The sequence below is a fragment of the Emydura macquarii genome, unplaced genomic scaffold (assembly GCF_026122565.2).
Source record: "Emydura macquarii macquarii isolate MOO-44397 ecotype Brisbane River unplaced genomic scaffold, CSIRO-AGI_Emac_v2 contig_3477, whole genome shotgun sequence".
In the NCBI taxonomy this organism is placed as follows: domain Eukaryota; kingdom Metazoa; phylum Chordata; order Testudines; family Chelidae; genus Emydura; species Emydura macquarii.
In genome coordinates this window covers 8,058,139-8,079,265 of record NW_027133614.1, presented here as the reverse complement: position 1 = coordinate 8,079,265, position 21,127 = coordinate 8,058,139, and the positions used below count along the sequence as shown (strand labels likewise).

The window sequence follows — 21,127 nt, the reverse complement described above, 5'->3', positions numbered from 1 at the left end:
TCTGATTATCACAATTTAATCACACATATTTCCACTTTCACTTTATCAGTATAAAATTTGACAAGTAACTTTCACACTCCATCACAGTTACATGGTCTAGTGCACCCCAGAAAATATTTTTCTTTTATAGATTTGAAACTGAACAATGGAAATGGTTATATCTTACTTATTCTTTTCAAATACAAAGACTTAAAAAACCTCAAGTAAGCTGCTGTTAAACTGACGTTATTTTAAAACATTAACACCGTTTCCATTCCCTGCTCCACTCCCTATAGCAGAAGTAACAATTTATTATTGAAGACAAAGACATTGTACAGTGACTTAGTATTGTTAAACTATTATAAATAGAATTTAATCACACTGTGTACTCCTGTAGCTACACTTAACAGGCTTCCCTTTTGTTATTTTTAAACTATGTGCAACAGAAAAATAGTAATTTCTCATTTGCTTTCTTGGTTTCTCTTTACAAAAAGGTATCATTCTGATATGTGCATCATGTGCCATATATTAATATAGTACATTTGGCTGGGAGTTCCCAGGGCAGTCTCTTGCCAGCAATGGACCCATTGTGAATAGCAGGTTTCCACAGATCAAATCAAATCCAAAGTGAAGTTTTGAATGACATCTAGAGCTCCTGTGTCAAAGCCACATATATCCAACATGCCTCTATCATCTGGGTCTGCGATGGTAAAGCCATTTGATGTCATTCCACAAACGATCAGTTTAGATGGAATACCCATTTTCTACAGGAAGGAAAGAAAGCAAATAAAGTATTTTCAGAACACACATATACACCACAATTTATAAATCATCTGGGACCTAATCATGCAGTCCTTACCCAGGTACTCCACAACACACTGACTCAATGTTGATGGTAACATGAGATTTCCTTAGTAAGGATTACAAAATCTAGCCCCTTAATATTTTTTTAAACCAAAATAAAAGTTTCAGTTTGATTTATATGCAAATGAAATAACTGCAATCAGTTGCTTTTAAACATCATCACCAAAGCCTATGGACAGGAATACAGAGTTAACCCACTTTTCAGCACTGACTATTTGAAATGGAAACATTTCAGTTTTTTATGGACTACATTTCAAATGATGACTGTTGTCAGTAATGACCATCCAATCATCTGATAGGAATGACAGCTGCCTTTATGGGTAAAGCATAGCTTTCACAGTCAGAAGATCAGGTCTCAGCTCTGCCATAGACTTCTAGGTGACCCTTGGCCAAGTCACTCAACATCTCTGCCTCAATTTTAATCAACTGCAGAACAGAGATAATGCATACCTACCTCAGAAGGGTGCTAGCTAAATCTTTAGTGTTTGTGAAGAAATTTGAGGTTCTCAGATGAGTTATATAAAGTACAAAGTAGAATATGCATATAAATTAAATCTCTCTCCTACTGATGATGTGGAAAATCTATTATGTTCAGAATTTGAATAAAATTTTATTACAGTGAAACGTGTTTATAGTGAAGTCATTTTTCTGCAGTTTGACTTCATTGTAAGTGAAGTTTCATTTCAAGTCAACTTACAGAGCCTACAAGATCAGCATGAGAAAAGCTACTGGAGGCTAGTAGCCTGCAGAACTAGTAACTCCAGTAGCTTCCCTTCTGAAACATAAGATCTGCTTTCAGTGGCTTTTTCACTTCTGTGGATCTACCTTCTTTGCGGACTCCCATAACCTCACACTGGAAGCTATTTCTACACAAGGTTGTGCTTCATTACAGAAAACAGCTCCATCACAAAACACTGAGGAATATCAGAACTTCACTTTTTTTTCTTGTATAAATAGAACTTCACTGATTTCTCAATTATCTATCCAACAGAAAGGTTCAAAACTTCACTAAATGCTAAGTACATTAATTTTTGTTACAGGAACTTAAACACAGGATGTAATATCAGACCAATTAATTAATGACAACTTTATATCTGAAAATTCCTTTAGTCTTCTGTTCTTTTCAAGATTTATTTGCAACTAATGCCACTCAATGTACAAAAATTTCAAGAATGAATCTTTTTTCTGCAATACAAAAGCATGCATTTATTGCCTAAAACCACAAATGCTTATGTCTCCAGAAGAAATGTCTGAACAATTTAATATATTTATTCACCATTGTAGAAGAGGACAATTATATTGTATTATCAGAAGGTTATTTACCTCCCTGTACTCCTTCAGAGCAACTGCAGGATGAATATTTCCAGCAAATGTCTCGTTATCAGTGAACACAATAAAGACATCAGCAGCTGTATGTGTCTTTTGAGCCCATATCATTGGAAGAGAACAATCAGTGGCACCCATTGGTATCTAAAAATACATAAGAGTAAGAAAATTATTAAGAATTGAATAGGCCACTTTACCATAAAATTCTGGAAGTATTACAGTGATATCTTATACATATTATCTTTTTATATTAACAGCTATGATTAACTATTCAACAGCAATGCGGCCCTGAAGTTGAGTAGTACAAAAGAGGACATGAGAAAGTTAATGGCTTCCCTACTTCCATCTACAATGTAGCATTCAAAGGGTGGGTGTTCAATGCGTTACTTTTTCTTTGACATTAATTGCATTGGAAGCAATGAACATAAATGAATCACAATATATTTTATAAATAAATAATACTAAACACTGCCATTTCATACCTTGAATTTATAGAAGCTATTTAAACACAATGGTGTTTATTTATAGAGCTGGTTGAGAATATTCCAATGATACATGGTTTTGTCAGAAAATGATTTATCAAACCCAAAATATTTTGTTGAAAGGTATTGGCAGGTTTGAGGAACTTCTGATGAACTACAGGTAGGGCTCCAACAGTGAAATTAACAAATATCATGTCAATTTTAGTCAGCAGCTGGTGGGTCCCCAAGAGCATATTTCCTTTTGGAATCACAATGTGTTTCCAAAACAATTTTTTTTCCAGAATTTCCAGTTTGTGAGAAATTTCTAAAAATCGGGTTCTATTGCTACCTGAAACTAAACCAAATTTCAAAATACTGAAATTTCTAAATAAAAATTTAAAACATTGAAAGTTCCCACAAACAGGAAATTCTGAGTTTCAGCCAGTTCTAGATATTTAGAAACTAGTCAAAAAGATTTGTGAGCAATTATGGATAAACTGAACGTCAATTTCTCTGAGAATGGCTCCTTTAACCAAAATGACAAGGGACTCATGTATAGCTTACAAGCAACTCAATATACTGAAGTTAGCCTTAAAAACTATGTTTAATCCGAGTGGGTTTTAAGTGGATGTAGAGGAAATATGTCCCTCAAGAATATGAATCACAGTTTTTACCCTTCAACAACACTGGCCAATGTCAACAAAATTGAAAACATATAGAAAAATAAGGAGCAGCAACGTACAGTGAAAATTAATAAGTTTAATAATTAAAAGAAGTCTTTCTGATAGTAGATAGACCATGCAGTTTTATTCCTAACAACTTAGTTACGATGACAAATCAGCAGGCCCCATCCTGCAATGCAACGTATATGTCCACTGAAGTCAGGGGAGTTCTAGATGGTTGCATAAGTATGCCTGTACTCATCAAATTGTAGGATGGGCTTTGGATTTTGGCTTTTTTTTACTCAATACTTATTTAGTTGGAGGCTAATCCAAAAAACCATTAATATCAACTGCAGTCTTTCCATTTCCTGCAATGGGTTTTGGATAAGACCCCAGAGGAGTTTATTTTACAGAACTTGATAAATTTTATGGCACACATGTTGCTGCAAAGCACAAGTTAACTGCACTGAAAAATATGAACTGGAACAATGGTTTGCTACACAGAATTGAAGGTATTAAGATGACTGTTTATACAGTTGCTTTGAAAATGTAAAGCACTTTATGTCCCAAACATAATGATATGCAGAAGCCTTTTTGGTAATATTACAAAAAAAATTACACCATTTTACCTAGCAGAATTTCTTGTTCTCATCAATTTTTTTAAAAACCGTATGAAATTATGTGCTACTATCACTTCTCTAAAATGAAATTTAGAACTATTCAGAAAGTAAAGTAATATAATTTGCTTGACAGCTTTTCAGTAGAACTCAGATATATTAGGAAAGGAAAAACAACAATAAGAATATTTTACCAGGCAAACATGGAATAAACTCACTACTAGGATTAATTACAAAGCAAAACACAGAATGCAAATATTAAGTCACCCAAATATTTTTTAATTTTTGGCAATAGATTTATCAGAATTATACACCAGCTACAGTGCAACAAAACTAAAAATGTTCACATACTTCATACATTTTCACTAATACTTGAGGTAATGTCATGTCTTTCGTCACTGGACAGGGGACCATTTCATGGGAAAAGGCAACAATATGGGAATCTTTCTCTGTGCGTGCAACAACCTGAGAGAAAAGGAAAGGGGGGGGGGGAAATTAGTTCAAGTATTTTAATTATATCACTTTGTAATAATCTGCAGTTTGTTTTGTTTTTTGATAATTCAATATATTCTCTACTGAAAACACAAAGAACCAAATTCAAATACAGACAAGACATATCCAAAACAGTGGAGTTTATGTTTCAACTCTACCATTAATTCACAGTTTGTTGCCATAGAGCAGTGTTTCTCAAACTTTTAAGTAGCAAGTACTCCCTAACTTCTGAAAATTTTAATAAGTACCTCAACACTCAATTTTCCACTCTGAGAAGTACAATCTTTTTCCCTTTACCAATGGATGACTGTATTGTTCATAAAGCAGGAGAGTTCTGAATTCTGCAATGCTGTGGGGCTGTGGCAGATCACACAACCTCCTGCTGTTTCTCCCCTCCTTTCTCCTCCCCTTCCTCCATATAAGAGCAAAGGTCAACACCAGCCAATCACTATAGCCTGATGGCAGGGTCACATGGTGTTCTCCTCACACAGGCAGGAACTTGTGAGGTTTGAGCAGGCACTAGTGGCCCAGAGTGGATAGTAGAGCTCCCCATGGCCATCCCTAGGGGGTTGCGGGCCAGGGGCAAATCACCCTGTGTGGGCCTCTCTTAAGATTTTTATACTGGTAAAATCTGGGGTTGTCATAGTTGTCAATTTCACTGCTCAACTAGTAGAGCAGTGAAATTGACAAGTAAGCCTGTGGGTAGAATCCAGCTCCAGGACTGGGCAAGCCTGGCTTTCTGGGCACCAGGCTCTGAGCCAGGGAGGAGATGGGAGCTGCCACCTGGGCAAGTTGCAGGCTGCTGCAGCCTGGCTGCCAGCCCAGGAGGTGGGCGACTGCCACCTGCTCTGAGCTGGGATGGAGGAAGCTTCCACGCAAGCTGGGACCCGGGGATGTAGGCAGGCAGCAAGCAACTTCTGCCCATCTTCAAGCCAGGGCACAGGAGGCTGTCTCAGTTCAGAGGCGGGGAACGGGTGGCAGCCACTCAGCTGCGAGTCCAGCTCTCAGGGTGCAGGAGGCTGCCGCCGGGCTCCCACCTGGGAGCTGGGATTGGGCAGGAAGCAGGCGGCGGCTACCTAGCTTCCCAAAAAGCCAGCGGCTGCTGCCCAAGATAGCAGCTGCCACCTGGCATCCCAAGAAGCCAGGGTGCTGCCCAGCTTCCCAGGACTGGGGCGGCTGCCATCTACCTCCCAGGCAGAACATGGAACCGGGCGGGAAGTGGGCGTCTGCCGCTTGGCTTCCCCAGAAGTTGGCGGCTGCCATCCACCTCCCTTCAATGGGTTTTTTGCCGTGTACCCCCTGCCTGTGTCTCGCGTACCCCCAGGATACACGTACCACAGGTTGAGAAACTATGCTCTAGAGTGCCTAAGTATTGCAGCAATCCAAGAAGCAACTGCAGCAATCCAAGATGAACAACTAATAGATCTAATCACCATTACAAAAAGAACTTAACTTTTAGTTGCCAATTACAATGTTTGAATTTTTTTCTGCTCTTTCTTTCTTTCCTTTCTGTTATAGGAAACTGACTACATTTTGAAGACAGTACATTTCTTTTTTCTATATTCCTGCAATTTAAAAAATACAACTAATTTCATTTTAAAGTTCATGTTTTAAAAACAAATTGACTGCATTGAAAACTGCATTGAAGTATTTTCCTAAATTATTAATCCCCAGCAAAGCAATATTAAAAATTAAAAAGGAACAAGGTATGTATTTTCCCCCCACCATTTAAAACATTATCATCCCTTCTAAATTAACATTCCTTCTGAGTGAATATATTCCTCAAAGCATGGCTTGATGAGATGGAGTCATGTATAAATATTTTCCCAACTCTCTTTCAATTCAATGTACATTGTATTGTAAAGGAAAGTGATTTTAATATTTTCTGACACAGTAAATAAAAGCAGCCTGAAGACTCCTCTAATATATGCTGGGAACCAGCCTAGTATTCAGGCTGTTTTTATTGACTCTGGTTACCAACAGCCTCCAGGAGCCTTTTTAGCAACCATGCATAAGGGTGTCCTGGCCATATCTTCTGTGCCAGAAGCCGGCGGGTGAGAGGAAGAGGGATTGGCACAGAAGCCATTTTTGAAGGTCCTATGCCACCCATTTCCACCATGCTTAGGGAATCATCTAGTTGCAGTTTGAAGGCATCTTTGTGCCAAAAGAGCAGTACAACACTCACTCAATGTTCTAAATAATCAAGCCTAAAGAATTCTGGACAGCTACAAGAAGAGATCCATTTCTTACCATACACATTGCTGCAGCAACTGTACTAGCATTGAGCACACTGCCCAAAACTCTTTGTGTCATGGAAGCACTGACATCAACTGCAAGCAAGAAACGCTTTCCTGTTGGTTCCACTGTCTAACAATGACAGAAAAAACATACATATACAGAACAGCAAAATACTGATTTATTTTCAATCCCCTCACATACTTTTCTATTATGAGTATATTTATATCAGTTAAACAAATGAAGTAAATTTCTCCTCTTTTTTTGACACAATATTAAGTTTTTAAACAATTACTAAATCTTCACAACAAAAATTCAATATTATGTTATACATTGCATTTACATACTGCCTCTCATGCAAAAGATTTCTAACTAAACAGAAATTTAGCTTGACAGAAGGAAGTTAGTCATGTTGAAATCTTGCCAAAAAATGGGGTTAAATAATAATCCTAGCTCTGGTAAAAAATGTCTTGAAATCTTTATTGACAGGTGGTCAAGACCGCAGTTTTTAATTTTATCTGAAAGACTGCATTTCTTAACAACACAGTTGCCCACAGAATCATGAGTAAGTAAGAAAAGTGCCTCCCACAAAATCACCAAATCCACATGACATTCTCTCACAAGACAAATGAAAGGAACCATATTACCAGCAGCTGAATTCAATTTAGCCAAAACAATTATTTTGGTATTGTTTACATACAGAACTACTATGACTTCAAAATATTAGTGACAGAATTTACTGCACAATGGAGCCTTTTAAGAATTACACACAGCTTACTTCAACATTTACCAGCATTCTTTTCATGATCAGTAGATTAATAGTTAATGTAATTATAGAACTCATTAACTGGTGAATACACATCTGAAGGTCAATGGACATAAAAATGTGTTAATAAAATTTAGTTTTCACTTCATAATATTCTGTTTTCAGGAAAGGCTAATATGCAAGGGAAACACACACACACACACACACACACAAACCAACTAGCTAACCAAAGGTTTTGGTTAACTCATCAAAATTATCAATTTCTAGCTTAGCTTCACTGTTTGTATATTTCTCAACTGAAACTGTTGGTTATTTGAAAACATCATCTTGTATTTTACAAAGTGAAATGCTAACAGCTAATGAAAGACAACTTTATTATGTAATGATTTCATAACGTGATTTAGCAATTTTTAGTATTAATTTAATATTTTTATTTTGTGTCAATGCTTCTGAACAAGCCACAAAAGTTAAAAAGGACACTATAGTTAAAGATACCCAAGTAAACGTGGGGAAGATTCACTTATGGGGAGAATACCTGTACCCTAAACACTTCAGATATTAATCATGCTGATCAGAGAAGGCATATTTACATCAAGACCATAAACTTCTTTACAGCTGACAACTTCTCATGGCTAACAAAATGGACACTAAAAAGTCTGTCCCTCAATTTATAATAACCCCCCCCCCCCCCCCCACACACACACACACATTATGACACACAAACTTAAAAAAAAAACTCAACAATTTTGGGCCATCTAGGTTTAAAAAAATCCACTAATAATGCATTGGGCAGGTAGAAACCAATCCACTTGCACTATATGAAAAGGAATTAAGAAGGCAGGAGGGAGTAAGTAAATCTATTTGTACACCTTATGCTCACATGATTTTAAAACACTCAAGGTATTTGCAAAGCCAGACTTATGACTTCTTTAGCAGGGATCTACAGATATGATAGTTAAATAGACCATTACCTTGAATGTTTTGTAGAAGGAGGCATCAAGAGCTACTAAAATATCTTCATCAGGAAGCCACCGAAGTTTTCCCCTGTTTCCATGTCCTGCTTTGTAGGTTTCTAATGCAACTAAAACATGGAATGGGTGTACTCGAGCCTACAAGCAAAACATGCTTTAGAAGTACATTTAAAGTACAAAGAAATTCAATCAATGCAGAAAATATTAACTATAATTTAGATTCTCTCTCTACAGTTGAAATTATCTGCTTTATTTTATTGTTTCTTCAAATTTTTAAAATACAACTATAGTCACCCATCTAATGCTCTGTGCACTTTATTCCATAAATTAAAAATCACAACAAAACAAAAACAAATGGCTAAGCACAAATATATCCACTTCAGTCCGCACATCCCTTAACAGCAGCGAATTTTATAAATTCGTAAATTTGAAGTATTTCTAATTATATAGCAGTATTCAGCCAAACTCTGAAATTGGAGTGGGTCATAAGAGCATGTACGATTGATTTCTAAAGCAGCGCATGAGAATGTTTAAGTTATTACATTAATGCATGAGACCAGTAAATGAAACTCACCATGGTGCCAATTCAGGAAAACTCTTAAGCATGTGTTTATCTTTAAGTATGTGACTAAGTGCTTTCCTGAATTGGGGTACATAAACAAAGCGAAGTCAAATGCAGAAAAGAACTTTCACATAAAAAGATTATCTTGATTTGCAATGTCTTTATATGTAAACGGATTTAACTACTTCAACACACACCTAAACATTTCTCAGCAATACATATACTTCTGAAGTTTCTAAGAAATGCAGTTTAGGAAGAGAATCATACAAGAAGTAAAAGCACTGAGTAGTGGAAAACAGTTCTTACCTTTTTTAACAGTTTCTCATTTCTCAGTCTTTCACATACTATTGCTACTTCTGGGCTTGCTGGTTCAAGTACTGAATTTGCAGTCATCTTTCCTAGATTCCTCAACATTGCTGTAATGGGCATCTCCTGCAACAATGCCTTCCACACCTGTTACAGTAATATATGGCGATTAGGAGGGTGGGGAGGGAGGGGGAAAAGAGAAGGTAGGGGAAAGAAACACAAGAGAGCTTCATCATGCTGAATTAACTACTTATTTAAAAATAAAAGCTTTAAGAGTTCCCTTTGAGTAAAAATAAATTTTCAGCAATCCAAATTTATCCAGATATACAAGATATCACATTTTTGTTGATCTAATGCAAGATGTTAATATCTATAAAAACATACCCACCTCTTTAAATTTCAAATGGTTTGTCTGGAGATGCTCCCTAACCAACCTATACTCTTCGATCAAATGAATAACTTCCAATTCATCCTTCGTGCGTTTCACTTTCTCCACAGCCTCCAGATATTTTAACAGTTTTTCAGTCTCAGCAGAAAGGTCCTTGTCTTTATATGCCTCCTGGACTTCCTTCCACCCCTTGGTGATATACTTAGTGACTACAGCAAGTCCTATTAAAAGACAAAAATATTTTCCATTCAGGATTCAAAGGATCCAAGTATCATACAGTGTTTAGTAAGTCTTGCAGGAGAGTTGGTTAGAGGGATGCTTTTAACTACGGTTTCATTCCCAGAACTGCTAGTCAGATATCAATAGGGTGGGTCTAAGTTAGAACAATACCATCAAATACATGAAGATGCACAATTCAGAATACTTTCCAAGATTTTTTTTATTCACTGTATCATCTCCCTTTGGAAGGCTGAAACCTAATACACGTTGTTTTCTTTACCATGTTTTGTCCCCACCCTATGCCACAGCAAACACAGGGTTGTTAAAAATAATGGGAAAAAATGAGCCAGAACCGCAGAGTTATAAACACCAGAGTTATAAACTGACCAGTCAACCACACACTTCATTTGGAACTGGAAGTATGCGATCAGCCAGTAGCAGAGACCAAAAAAAAAAAAAAAAGCAAATACAGTACTGTACTGTATGAAATGTAAACTACTAAAAAAAATATAAAATTTACAAAAAGATTTGACAAAGTAAGGAAACTGTTTCTGTGCTTGTTTCATGTAAATTAAGATGGTTAAAAACAGCATTTTTCTTCTGCATGGTCAAGTTTCAAAGCTGTATTAAGTCAATGCTCAATTGTAAACTTTTGAAAGATCAACCATGGATGGCCTTTTGTTCAAATTCATGAACATTTCAGAATTATGAACAACCTCTATTATAACTCTGAAGTTCTACTTGACTATCATCTTTTCATTGTACATCTGCTATGTGTAAATATTTTGGCTACCCCAGCACGCTGCAAAGCATTAAAACATTTTGAGGCAATCAGCATTTTTTTACATATAAAAATAGATTATATTTGAGAAGAAACATAAAACTGGGACCAAAGGTCAAATATAATGAGGAAACAACAGATCCAGTTGAATAATGACTAAATATAATTGATGGGAAAAAAATCAACTAAATGATTTGAAAGAATTATTCAGCTCTCTCTTGACAGCAATGACAAAAAACAATGAAAAGACCATCTTAATCCTAATGAGTCAAGATAATAGACCGTATTTTCTAGCTATCAGTTTCTGTATTATTTCTAAAGTTTAACCTGCAGGATACATGGATGTTGAGAAACCATTACTCCAACATGACCTTTAGACCTCCAGGACAGACATAGGCTAGAAGTGAAAGACTTAATGTAGTATCTGATACAGCGTATTTTCTAAACTACTCCAGTCAATAAAACATTACTGTTACCTTCGTTGGCAGGTTTTAGGTGGGACAACCTCAGCAGATCTTTATGAGACCAACCATTTCTTTGTTTATATTTTGTAACTGCTATAGCAACAGCCATGCCACTCTTTCCATTGTACCAGTCTGCAACAGCTTTTCTCAGGGCACGACCCCACATGCCACACTTCATGCCATCCTTCAGATCCTTTTTAAATTGGATGAAAGTAAACAGATGAGTTGGTATGCGGCAGATTTCAGAAACTGCCTTAAATGCTGCTTGTTTTGTTTTTGCATCAGAGCACTGTGAACAAATTGCAAGAGCAAAAAGCATGGGCTCCTGTTTTGCTGCCCTGCCTTCTTGGCTGAATGTCTTTATTTCCTGTACCACATCACAACCTTTGCCGTCTTCAATCAGTCTTATTAAAGCTTCAGCATTTTCAAAGCCCAGTTTCTGCTCCTTTATGTAGTATGTACCACCTTCTGAACCAAAGCATAAGAAACGGTGCAGTCGATTCATATCGGTGACCTGCCATATATATCCACCTTCAGAGTTTAGCACCTGCTTGTCATTCAAGGACTGCATTTGGTTTGTTTCTTCATCCATTGCTTACAGTTTCAGGAAGCCTGTTGAAAAAGAAAGAGTACAGCTTTACTATAAATAAATGTTGAAGTATGTTGGATTTTTTGGCTCTTAATATTGCCTATTCTTACATCTGTAGCCAAATAAGTATATCATATCTATAAAGCCCTCTCCCCCCCTCTCCTCTAGATTTATATTAAACATACTCCAGAACAGCAATAACATAGTCCAGTAAGTGCTTAAGATATTAGTTAAAGGGAATCTTCAATGAATATATTTAAAAATTGGGTTGTGCCCTTTTTGGTTTTGGTGTAACATAGAACCTCAGGAATGGAGGTTGTTCATAACTTTGAAGCATTCGTAACTGAACAAAATGTTATGGTTGTTCTTTCAAAAGTTTATAACTGAACATTGACTTAACACAGCTTTGAAACTTGACTATGCAGAAGAAAAATGCTGCTTTTAATCATCTTAATTTAAATGAAACAAGCATAGGAACAGTTTTCTTACTTTGTCAAACCTTTATTTTGTTAAACTTTCCTTTTTATTTATTTATTTTTAGTAGTTTACATTTAACAAAGTACTGTACTTTGTATTTGCTTTTTTGCGGGTCTATGTTGCCTGATTGCATACTTCTGGTTTCAAATGAGCTGTGTAATTGACTGGTCAGTTTTTAACTCTGAGGTTCCACTGTAAGTTGTGAAAAGGGTTTGCTTTTGCTTTTTAAAATTAAATATAGCAGGATGTCAAGTCTTGTTTTAATTTCCCTTAGTTGGTTTGTGTTCTGAAGCATTTTTATTATGAGCTCTAATCCCTTAACTGAAGGGGTAGAGGTACTCAATATTTAAATACCTCCTTTATCCAAAATGTTGATCACTGAAGTTAAATAAGCATTGATAAAAAAAGTCATAAGCAGTCTGACTAAAAATCCTTTTCTGAGTGATGTTATCATTTTACTAGTTCTCCAGACAGGAGAGTTTTCCAAGGCAGTTATCCTGAATCTCTGTGGAACAGACTGTACCTAAAACTAGCAAAATGATACTAAACTTTAGGAAGGGGAATTTTTTAAAATTCAAGCTAATTAGAATGAACCTTAATCCCAAAGACGAAAAGTTAAATTCCTTAGAATTAGCATACAGGCTAGTTAAAGGTGACCTGCAATGGGATAATATGGAATAAAGGAAGGATGGTGTTTGTGCTCTTTCTAATGTTATAAAAAATTATTATAAATATTTTTTTAAATTAAATTTATAAGTTCTTGTTCCCCGATTTTTTGCTGAAGAGCTGGATGACAGCACTGTACTTGATAAACGATAGGAAAGCCAAGCAATTCAGAATGCAAGAGAGTCCTAGGTTTAAAAACAAAAACAAAACATAATAAAAATCTTCGTGTTTTGTTTTGGTTATTGGTTATTTATTTGGTTATTGGAAATACCTGACAAAATGCTATCTTTATTGAAGCTTCAAAAATGCTTGTCCTTTCAAATAAGAGCTGCAAAAGCTCACGAGAGAGAGAGAGAGAGAGAGAAACAAAAAAAGACATCCCAAACTTTTCAGGTCTTGTTTGCACACTGCAAGACAGAGAACAAACATACTGTATTATCATCTATAGGCATACGATATTCTTATTCCTAATCAAAATAAAATGCAAGGCCAAAAATTTGTATGGTTAAACTCTAGATAAAAAGTTATTTTTTGAAAAGTAAAAATCCAGTTGTAGTGAAGTCAACAGAAAAAAGCATACATCACAATAAATGTTCTTTTTGATACTTAAAAATGTATACACACCCTATGCAGGAATTACAAGGGAAAGTTAAAGATTAGTGGTCTCATTGTATCCTTACTCTGCTAGAATATTTTTTTGAAGCAGTGAAGTACCAGCAATTGGATTAGGAATGCTAGTTTTATTATCTTTTATTTTCAACCAAATTTCCAGTATTTCCCACTGTGAGTTTCAAAGCAAACGTGTGCAACTTTCTTTTAAAGGTCAACAACTCTACATTCAAAAATTGCTTGCAGCCAAACTGCAATTTTAAAACACACATTGACTTCTGAGACACACTAGATTCCCTGAAAAAAACAAGTATTAGCTAAAAGGAGTGCATCTATATAAGCAACAAGAAGTGTTTTGATTTCTGAAACACAAACACATATAAAGTAGTCTGCTTTGTCAAATAGCAGCTATAGTTACATCATATTTTTTAAATACTAGTCCACATTAATCTTTGAAGTCAAGTGTTACAAAAGAGATTAATTTAGTCAATTAACTAGCTGCAAAAAGATTTTCTTCCACCTGTAGAAAGCCTGTGGTATGGAACACTAACCTGAACATCTCATTATTAATACAAGTGGGACGTTCAACAGATACTCTCAGTAATCAGAATCCTGAGTGTGAAATCTATGGGGTAATTTCACCCTACATTATAAGTACCTACACTTCTGTAAAGTATTATTACTGTCCAATTAGACTGAGGGGAAAATAATTCTATTCACTTGTCCAGGGACAGCTAAGACTTAGAATAATAGAATTGGAAGGGACCTCAGGAGGTCATCTAGTCCAACCCCCTGCTCAAAGCAGGACTAACCTCAGCTAAATAATCCCAGCCAGGGCTTTGTCAAGCCACAACTTAAAAACCTCTAAAGATGGAGATTCCACCACCTCTCTAGGTAACCCATTCCAGTGCATCACCACCCTCCTAGTGAAAAACTTTTTCCTAGGGTCCAACCACTGCAATTTGAGACTGTTGCTCCTTGTTCTGTCATCTGCCACCTCTGAGAACAGCCTAGCTCAATCCTTCCTGGAACCTCCACTCAGGTAGTTAAAGGCTGCTATCAAATCTCCCCTCATTCTTCTCTTCTGCAGACTAATTTGAATTCTCTCAGAAGAAAACATGGTCATCCAAGTTTTCAGACTATGGTCTTATTGTCTCAAATTAAAGAGAAATATTGTTGCTGCTGTGTTTACCTAGAGCAGTGTTTCTCAACCTGGGGGTTTAGAGGGGTCGCAAGTGCAGAGCTGGTATTGGGGGTGGCAAGAAAGGCGATTGCCTGGAGCCACAGGGGCGCCATGAAACTAAGTTACATGCCTCAGCCCCGTGGGGGTGGGACTCAGGCTTCAGGGGTACAGTAGTTTGGAAAGGTTAAGAACCACTGACCTAGAGGCATTTCTTCTATGTTCTACTTTTTCTTGTTTCAACTACTACACCAACCTCTTATTTTAGTTCTCTTGTTTTCAGTGCACCTGTTTCTCCTGGTCTTAAATGCTCAGTTTTGTCTTTGGTTTAAAATAAATTAAATACCACAGCCCCACCACTCTGAGACCATAAGTCAGAATAGACTATTTAATCATTTATTTTAAATTCATTCCAATAGCTTAATAATAATATGAATAGTGTCCATCTAGTTTGAAATCTAAGGGTATGTCTACACTGACCATGGCAAAGTCGCCGCCATCAGATCGATCTTTCTGGATCGATTGAGCAGTTAATGAAGATCCGCTCAATCGATCAGGAAGTCGACCTAATAAAACCACCTCCTCAAGTGGCGTAGCAAGTGGCATAGTGAAGACACGGTGCAGAATGGAAGTACAGCAGTCGACGGGAGTTACGCAAGCTACTCTGTGTCGACTGCTGCCAAATTTTCATGTAAGTGTAGATCAGACCTGAATTACAGACAACAGAATTAGTCTAATTCTCTACTAATACTGCCTGTTGTTGCTGCTGAAGGCTCACTGCCATTGCGTTCACAAAAGTGTTCTATTCTAGTCCTCCTTCATGTCTATAGAGAGCAGCCTGAGGGTAATGTAAATCAGTGTTTCTTAACGTTTTAGGTAGCAAGTACTCCCTAACTTCTGAAAATTGTAATAAGTACCCCAACACTCAATTTTCCACTCTGTGAAAAACAATCTTTTTCCCCTTTACTGCTGGATGACTGTATTTCTCATAAAGCAGGAGAGTTCTGTAGTGCTGTTTGGCTGTGTCAGATCACACAACCCCCTGCTGTTTCTCCCCTCCTTCCTCCATATAGGAGCAAAAGTCAACACCAGCCAATCACTATGGCCTGATGGCAGGGTCACGTGGTGTTCTCCTCACACAGGCGGGAATTTGAGGTCTGAGCAGGCATATGCGGCCCACCAGAGTGGATAGGAGTGCTCCCCACGGCCGTCCCTAGGAGGGTGTGGGCTTGGAGCAAATCACACTGTGTGGGCCACCTGCCTCCCACCTGCAAGCGGGTGGGAAGTCGGCGGCTGCCACCCGGCTTCCCCAGAAGTCGGCAGCTGCCACCCACCTCCCTTCACTGGGTTTTTCACCGTGTACCCCCCCCGTGTCTTGCGTACCCACAGGTTGAGAAACTATGATGAATACTATCTATGCTTGAGTCATTCACTTGCATCTGTATCACGTCCTTGTATGTGCTCTGCTACATATAGTTGCATGGGTTTGTTTTAATTAAATTTACAGTGGAAAATGTACATTCTACCACAACAGGGCAACTAGCCTAGTGGTTAAAAGAGTTGTCATATGTTACAGATGCAGTGTCATTTATTATATTTTTATAGTAATAAAGTGTAATATTAGAGGTAACAACTGATGTAGGGCACTCTCCCTCACTCCTTCTCTCTATAAAGTGGTCTAGCAAATTGTTAATTTGTGCACTGCAATAATGTATTTTTTAAAAATCATTTGGCTGCTGTGTGGAGTCAAAAGCACTGAAGCCCCATGTGTGTTAGTTACGGTAGCCTGGTCAATCTGATATCTGTATATTCGATATCAGCGTCAAGCTTACATATTCGATTTTTCTGCAACTTTGGCTCTGAAGACCCAGCCCTATTCACTTCTTTAAATGCGCCATTTATAAGGATATATTTTTTGGATGTAACAACCAAGATTGTATTTCACTAGTGCAAGTTCTAGCTGGTGCAAAGCTTCAATCAACACACACCTTGAAAAGAAACTTCAATCAGATGGTAATTAACACCATCTTGAAATAAAATATGCCCACAAATCTGCTTTTCTGATCTTCTTAAGAATGCCCTTAACTTCGGCAAAGTCAGACCTGACTCAGTTTCTACAATATATTCCAAATAGGCATCAGCCAAATAATTTTTATTGCCTTCAGTACTGTGGCTTAACTAGCAGCCCACTGGATACCTCTGAAATAGCTCAGTTATCTCAACATCTTGAATTTGATGTAATATTTGGGCCTTCAATACAAAGTAAAAAGGTCTTTCAAAATAAATTCACACTTAAGATTGGATCTCAAAGATTATCCCTGAGTATCAAGCTCAAAGTAGCAACTGATGTACTGCACAACCTGAGAAACATCTTCTATAAACTTGGCCAGCACATCAATGTAAAAGTTCATATTCAGTGCTGTATCATCTAAACATGATAGAATCAGTTTCGATATGAGCTCTGATCTGTTGACCTCCCAACTCTTAAAGCTAATTCTGCCCTCCCACCCCCACATGTGATACTTTTGGTCCTCCCAGATTTCAGGACTATAATGTTAGCAAGGAGAGGATCTATGTTAGCAAAATTTTCTACTCAGCACCGATGTGTTGTACCCCATCTATCATCCAACATGCATTACCAAACTCCGAACTTCAAATTAATGTACTCTATTGTGATCTGAAGTTCCTTTGTTTAGTTGCATAAGCAGCAGCAGCAACAACAAAATGCAAGGGCAATAATCACTTTGTTGATTATCTGATTATTGTCAAATTATTTGTACAGTGTTATCCAGTAATATATTGGACTATTTTTTCTTAAAAAAAAAAAAAAAAAAAAACAAGGTGTGTGTGGGTGTCTGAAGTGTGTGTGGGGTGGTGGGGGTAGGTGGCTGAGTGAGGATGCAGGGACATGTGGGGGAAATGGGTGCAGGGACACACGGGGACAAGGGCAGATGTGCCTCATTGAATGGAGAGGCTAGGGGTCAGGCAGGGTTTGCATGGGGAAGGTTCCCAAACTCCCTAACAATCCTCCTCCCTCCCCCTCCGCAACCCCCCCCCCCACAAAAAACCCCTGTTCCATATTTCTCCAACCCACACCCAACAACTCTCCAGGTTCACCCCCAGGCGCCACTTACCTCCCTCTCCCTCATCTCCTCTCTTGCTCCTGACTTTGCAGTGCTTCTGAGGCGTATGGGAAATTCATTTCTGTATTGTAGTTTAAATGAATTATTACCCAAAGTTCTGTATTTCTATGTCTATTATGGAATCTATTTGTCAAAAAACATTTCCTGAATCTTTTTTGTTGTCTGTATTGTTACAGACATACTTGCTGACAATTATTTTGAAATAAATTACCAAAATAATTGAAACTTGAGTGATTATATTATTTGACAAATAAAATACATATAATTTTAAAATAGTATGCAGAATTTTTAATTTTTTGTTGAAGAATTCCACCAGGAGTATCAATAGCATCTTTCCCACTCAATTTATCTATCCCAAAATAATTAGATACTAGTAGCAGAGTGAGACTGTGGTCAAATTTAACAATTATATGCTCAGCAAGAGCTTGCACATAACCCTGGACATTCAAACATAACGTGTTGGGAACATTAGTCAATACAAATGGATTACCTACTATTTTTCATTTAAAAATAAAAGTAAGGGTATCATAATCATGAACTTCTCTTTGGACAGCCAAAGATAATTGCAAATGTCCATTTAATATTACTAGCATTGGTTTTGAATCGAAGTCTTGGTGCAAGACTTAAACCAAAATCAATGACATTCTGGTTCAAGTCACAAATTTTACCACCTGAGTTACTCTCACATTATCAACATCACCACAAATCCAACTATGTTGGGCTAGCTGCTTTATAATAAGAAAAACACACATTCAGAGCCAAATAATATCACAAGTACTCATCTTGGCTACCAACTGAATATTAACATGACTTTTGTTCGCTCAAGAATGTACGGTTCCTGCCAACAGCAGAAACATTAGGAATAGCTACTGCTGATGGAAACTGAAAATTTGAAGTTAAAACCTTATTTTAACTAAAAATATTAATTCAAATTTTTTAAAAATAATTTTAATATATTTAAAAATCATGATTGTTATCCACTCTGACTATATATTTTAATGGATTTTTGTAATGCCATTGGTAAATAGTTATTTTTAGTCTTTAGTATTTTTTTTAAAAACACTTACATAAGCTTTCCTTAATTTACAGAGCTGAATTTTATCCACCGTGAAGATTTACAGGAATATATAGTACCTTATATACAGAAACTTCCTAAAGGAATTTATTAATTTAATTTTCAAACCACATACAATTTCATCAACCTATGAAATATAGCTCAATCTGGGATGGAACCCAGAAGCTATTAAACAGTGCATGGAGACACTATACTACATGTTAGGACACAAAGTGAAGAACACCACCCTATCCAATGGAAATTTAAGAAGAAAACATTTATTCTCTTACATTTTTGTTTATTGGTATATAATTTCAATTACAGAATATGAGCATGACAAAACATAAAACTCTATTATACTATCTATTCCCAATCATTGTGCAGGCATCTATCATCATGATATCTAATTACATCAAAGCACACTACAGAACTTATAATGCACTGTAGTAATATCTATATGGAGCACAGCTGTGCAGCAAGCTACTGAGCTGTAGTCACACACTGGCTTGCCCCACTGTCATGTCCCGTGTAGTCAAATCCTTGGAGCTCTTTATTTGGTCATTTTTACACTCTGCTATTAAAAAACTGGAATGTAGTCCTGACCAACACCTATATAGTTAATATATCTAGAAAAACTACCACGTGATTTTTGAAGAACCCAAATGATCAAATGTTAGCCTCATCAGAAATACAGCACTAGCAAAAGTATTGTGCTAGATATGCCATAGCGGAGAAGGAATTCAGCACTGACTCAAAGAGCAATCTTTGAATCACCATCACCTTCTGAATCACCATTTCTCGCAAAACAACAACATTGAGTAACTGTCTCAGAATAACTGTAGATATAGTGTTACAACTGCACTTGTATTTGTTATTCATATGTGCTCTAGAAGTTCACAAGTGATTAAGAAAGCAAAATGTCAAATAATTTATTTCAAATTTTAAAGGTTTACATAAAAAAAAAAACTCATTTAAAGAAAAGTGGTAATAAAACAACAGGTTCCAACCTAATTTTAACAAATCGCTACATTTAACAGGTAATTGAATTATAGCACTTCTGAATGAATTTGAAATTAAACTTTGGTTTTCCATTGGTTAAGCGATAAACACAGTACACTGGAAATCTACAATGATTTGCAGTATCTATATTTGTCTGTAAATCCTATGAGACTATATCTTTTCTGTTCTGTAAAAAACTGTATTCATTTGCAGTCTTTTAAAAATATTAATACTAATACTGAGGCCAACAGCCTAGCAGGATTCAAAAAAGGATTAGATCTTTATATGAATATTGCACTATCAAATTAGATGAGATTATTTAAAAAAAGTACCAAAGAGCATACCTTTGGAGCAATATAAACCTTTATTCTTCAGGACACACCTACATCTAACTGGGGAGTTTAATAAGAAACTTCCCATTAAGAGGCTGTTCCATAGTTGCTCACTTCACAGTTCTTGCACATCTGATAATAGCTGCTATCAGATGTAGAACGCTGGACTACTTAGACCACTGGTTTGATTAAATATAGCAACTCCTATGAAAAATAACATGGTCACTCTCTTAAAGGAAGATTGGTTCAGAACCTTGGTTCAGAACTTTGATAAGGTAATGGGGTTCGATAACATTACCGCTTAGCTCATATGTAGCAGTTTTCACTTGCAGACCCCCAGGCACTTTAGGATCATCATCTCCATTTTACAGATAGGGAAATGAAGGCAGATGGAGGTGAAGTGACTGCCAAGTCACCCAGAAAAGCAGAACCAGGAATTTGAATCTTGAGTTTCTTAAGTCCCAGGCCACTGCTTTTCCCACTAGTCTATGCTGCCTTCCTGTTCCACTCCTTAGTCTGATTGATGGGGTGCTAAAGAGGACATCTGGTTCGCAATGTATAGTAGGCAAAACTGTGAAAGAATATCCAAGCCAGGGACCAAACAACTATTTATTTTTATTGGATGAGAATATCCTCTTCTGCAAGAGCTGCACAACCACTTTCTATAGGAACTGAAAATTTTATTCTTCGAACGTGGTTTCGTTTTTATCAGGAAACGATCCCTCAAAGGACCATGCGGAACGATCCCATCTCACTTTCAACCCCACGTATGACTTTGCGAGGCAGCCGAACAAAAAAAAAAAAAAGAAAATGCAAGAAACGAATGCCAACATCCCAGAGCACCAGGGGCACGAACACCGGCGTCCTGCACTGTGTCTCTCAGCCCCTCTCGGGGGGTTGTTTCTACCCGTCGCTTGTACACGGGATCGCGGGCACCTGTCCTCGGCGGTTTACCGGGCGCCTCTCCCTTCCCGCGGAAACGGCT

General features: G+C 37.1%; 1 protein-coding gene across 3 annotated transcripts in view; it reads right to left on the bottom strand.

The window, feature by feature from the left end:
- The window catches only part of RO60 (Ro60, Y RNA binding protein), a 22,044-nt gene continuing 917 nt past the window's right edge, over positions 1–21,127 (bottom strand). For 2 of the 3 annotated variants that reach the window (XM_067535201.1, XM_067535199.1), the window contains exons 2-9: positions 11,106–11,705; positions 9,630–9,850; positions 9,242–9,388; positions 8,374–8,511; positions 6,652–6,768; positions 4,261–4,374; positions 2,167–2,313; positions 1–743 (exon numbers count right to left, since the gene is read on the bottom strand). In XM_067535201.1, coding sequence (XP_067391302.1) covers positions 591–743; positions 2,167–2,313; positions 4,261–4,374; positions 6,652–6,768; positions 8,374–8,511; positions 9,242–9,388; positions 9,630–9,850; positions 11,106–11,685 — 1,617 coding nt within the window. In that variant the 5' untranslated portion in view covers positions 11,686–11,705 and the 3' untranslated portion in view covers positions 1–590. Of the gene's footprint in view, positions 744–2,166; positions 2,314–4,260; positions 4,375–6,651; positions 6,769–8,373; positions 8,512–9,241; positions 9,389–9,629; positions 9,851–11,105; positions 11,706–13,096; positions 13,554–21,127 lie in introns of those variants that run through there. The other variant, XM_067535200.1, reaches the window with a different exon arrangement.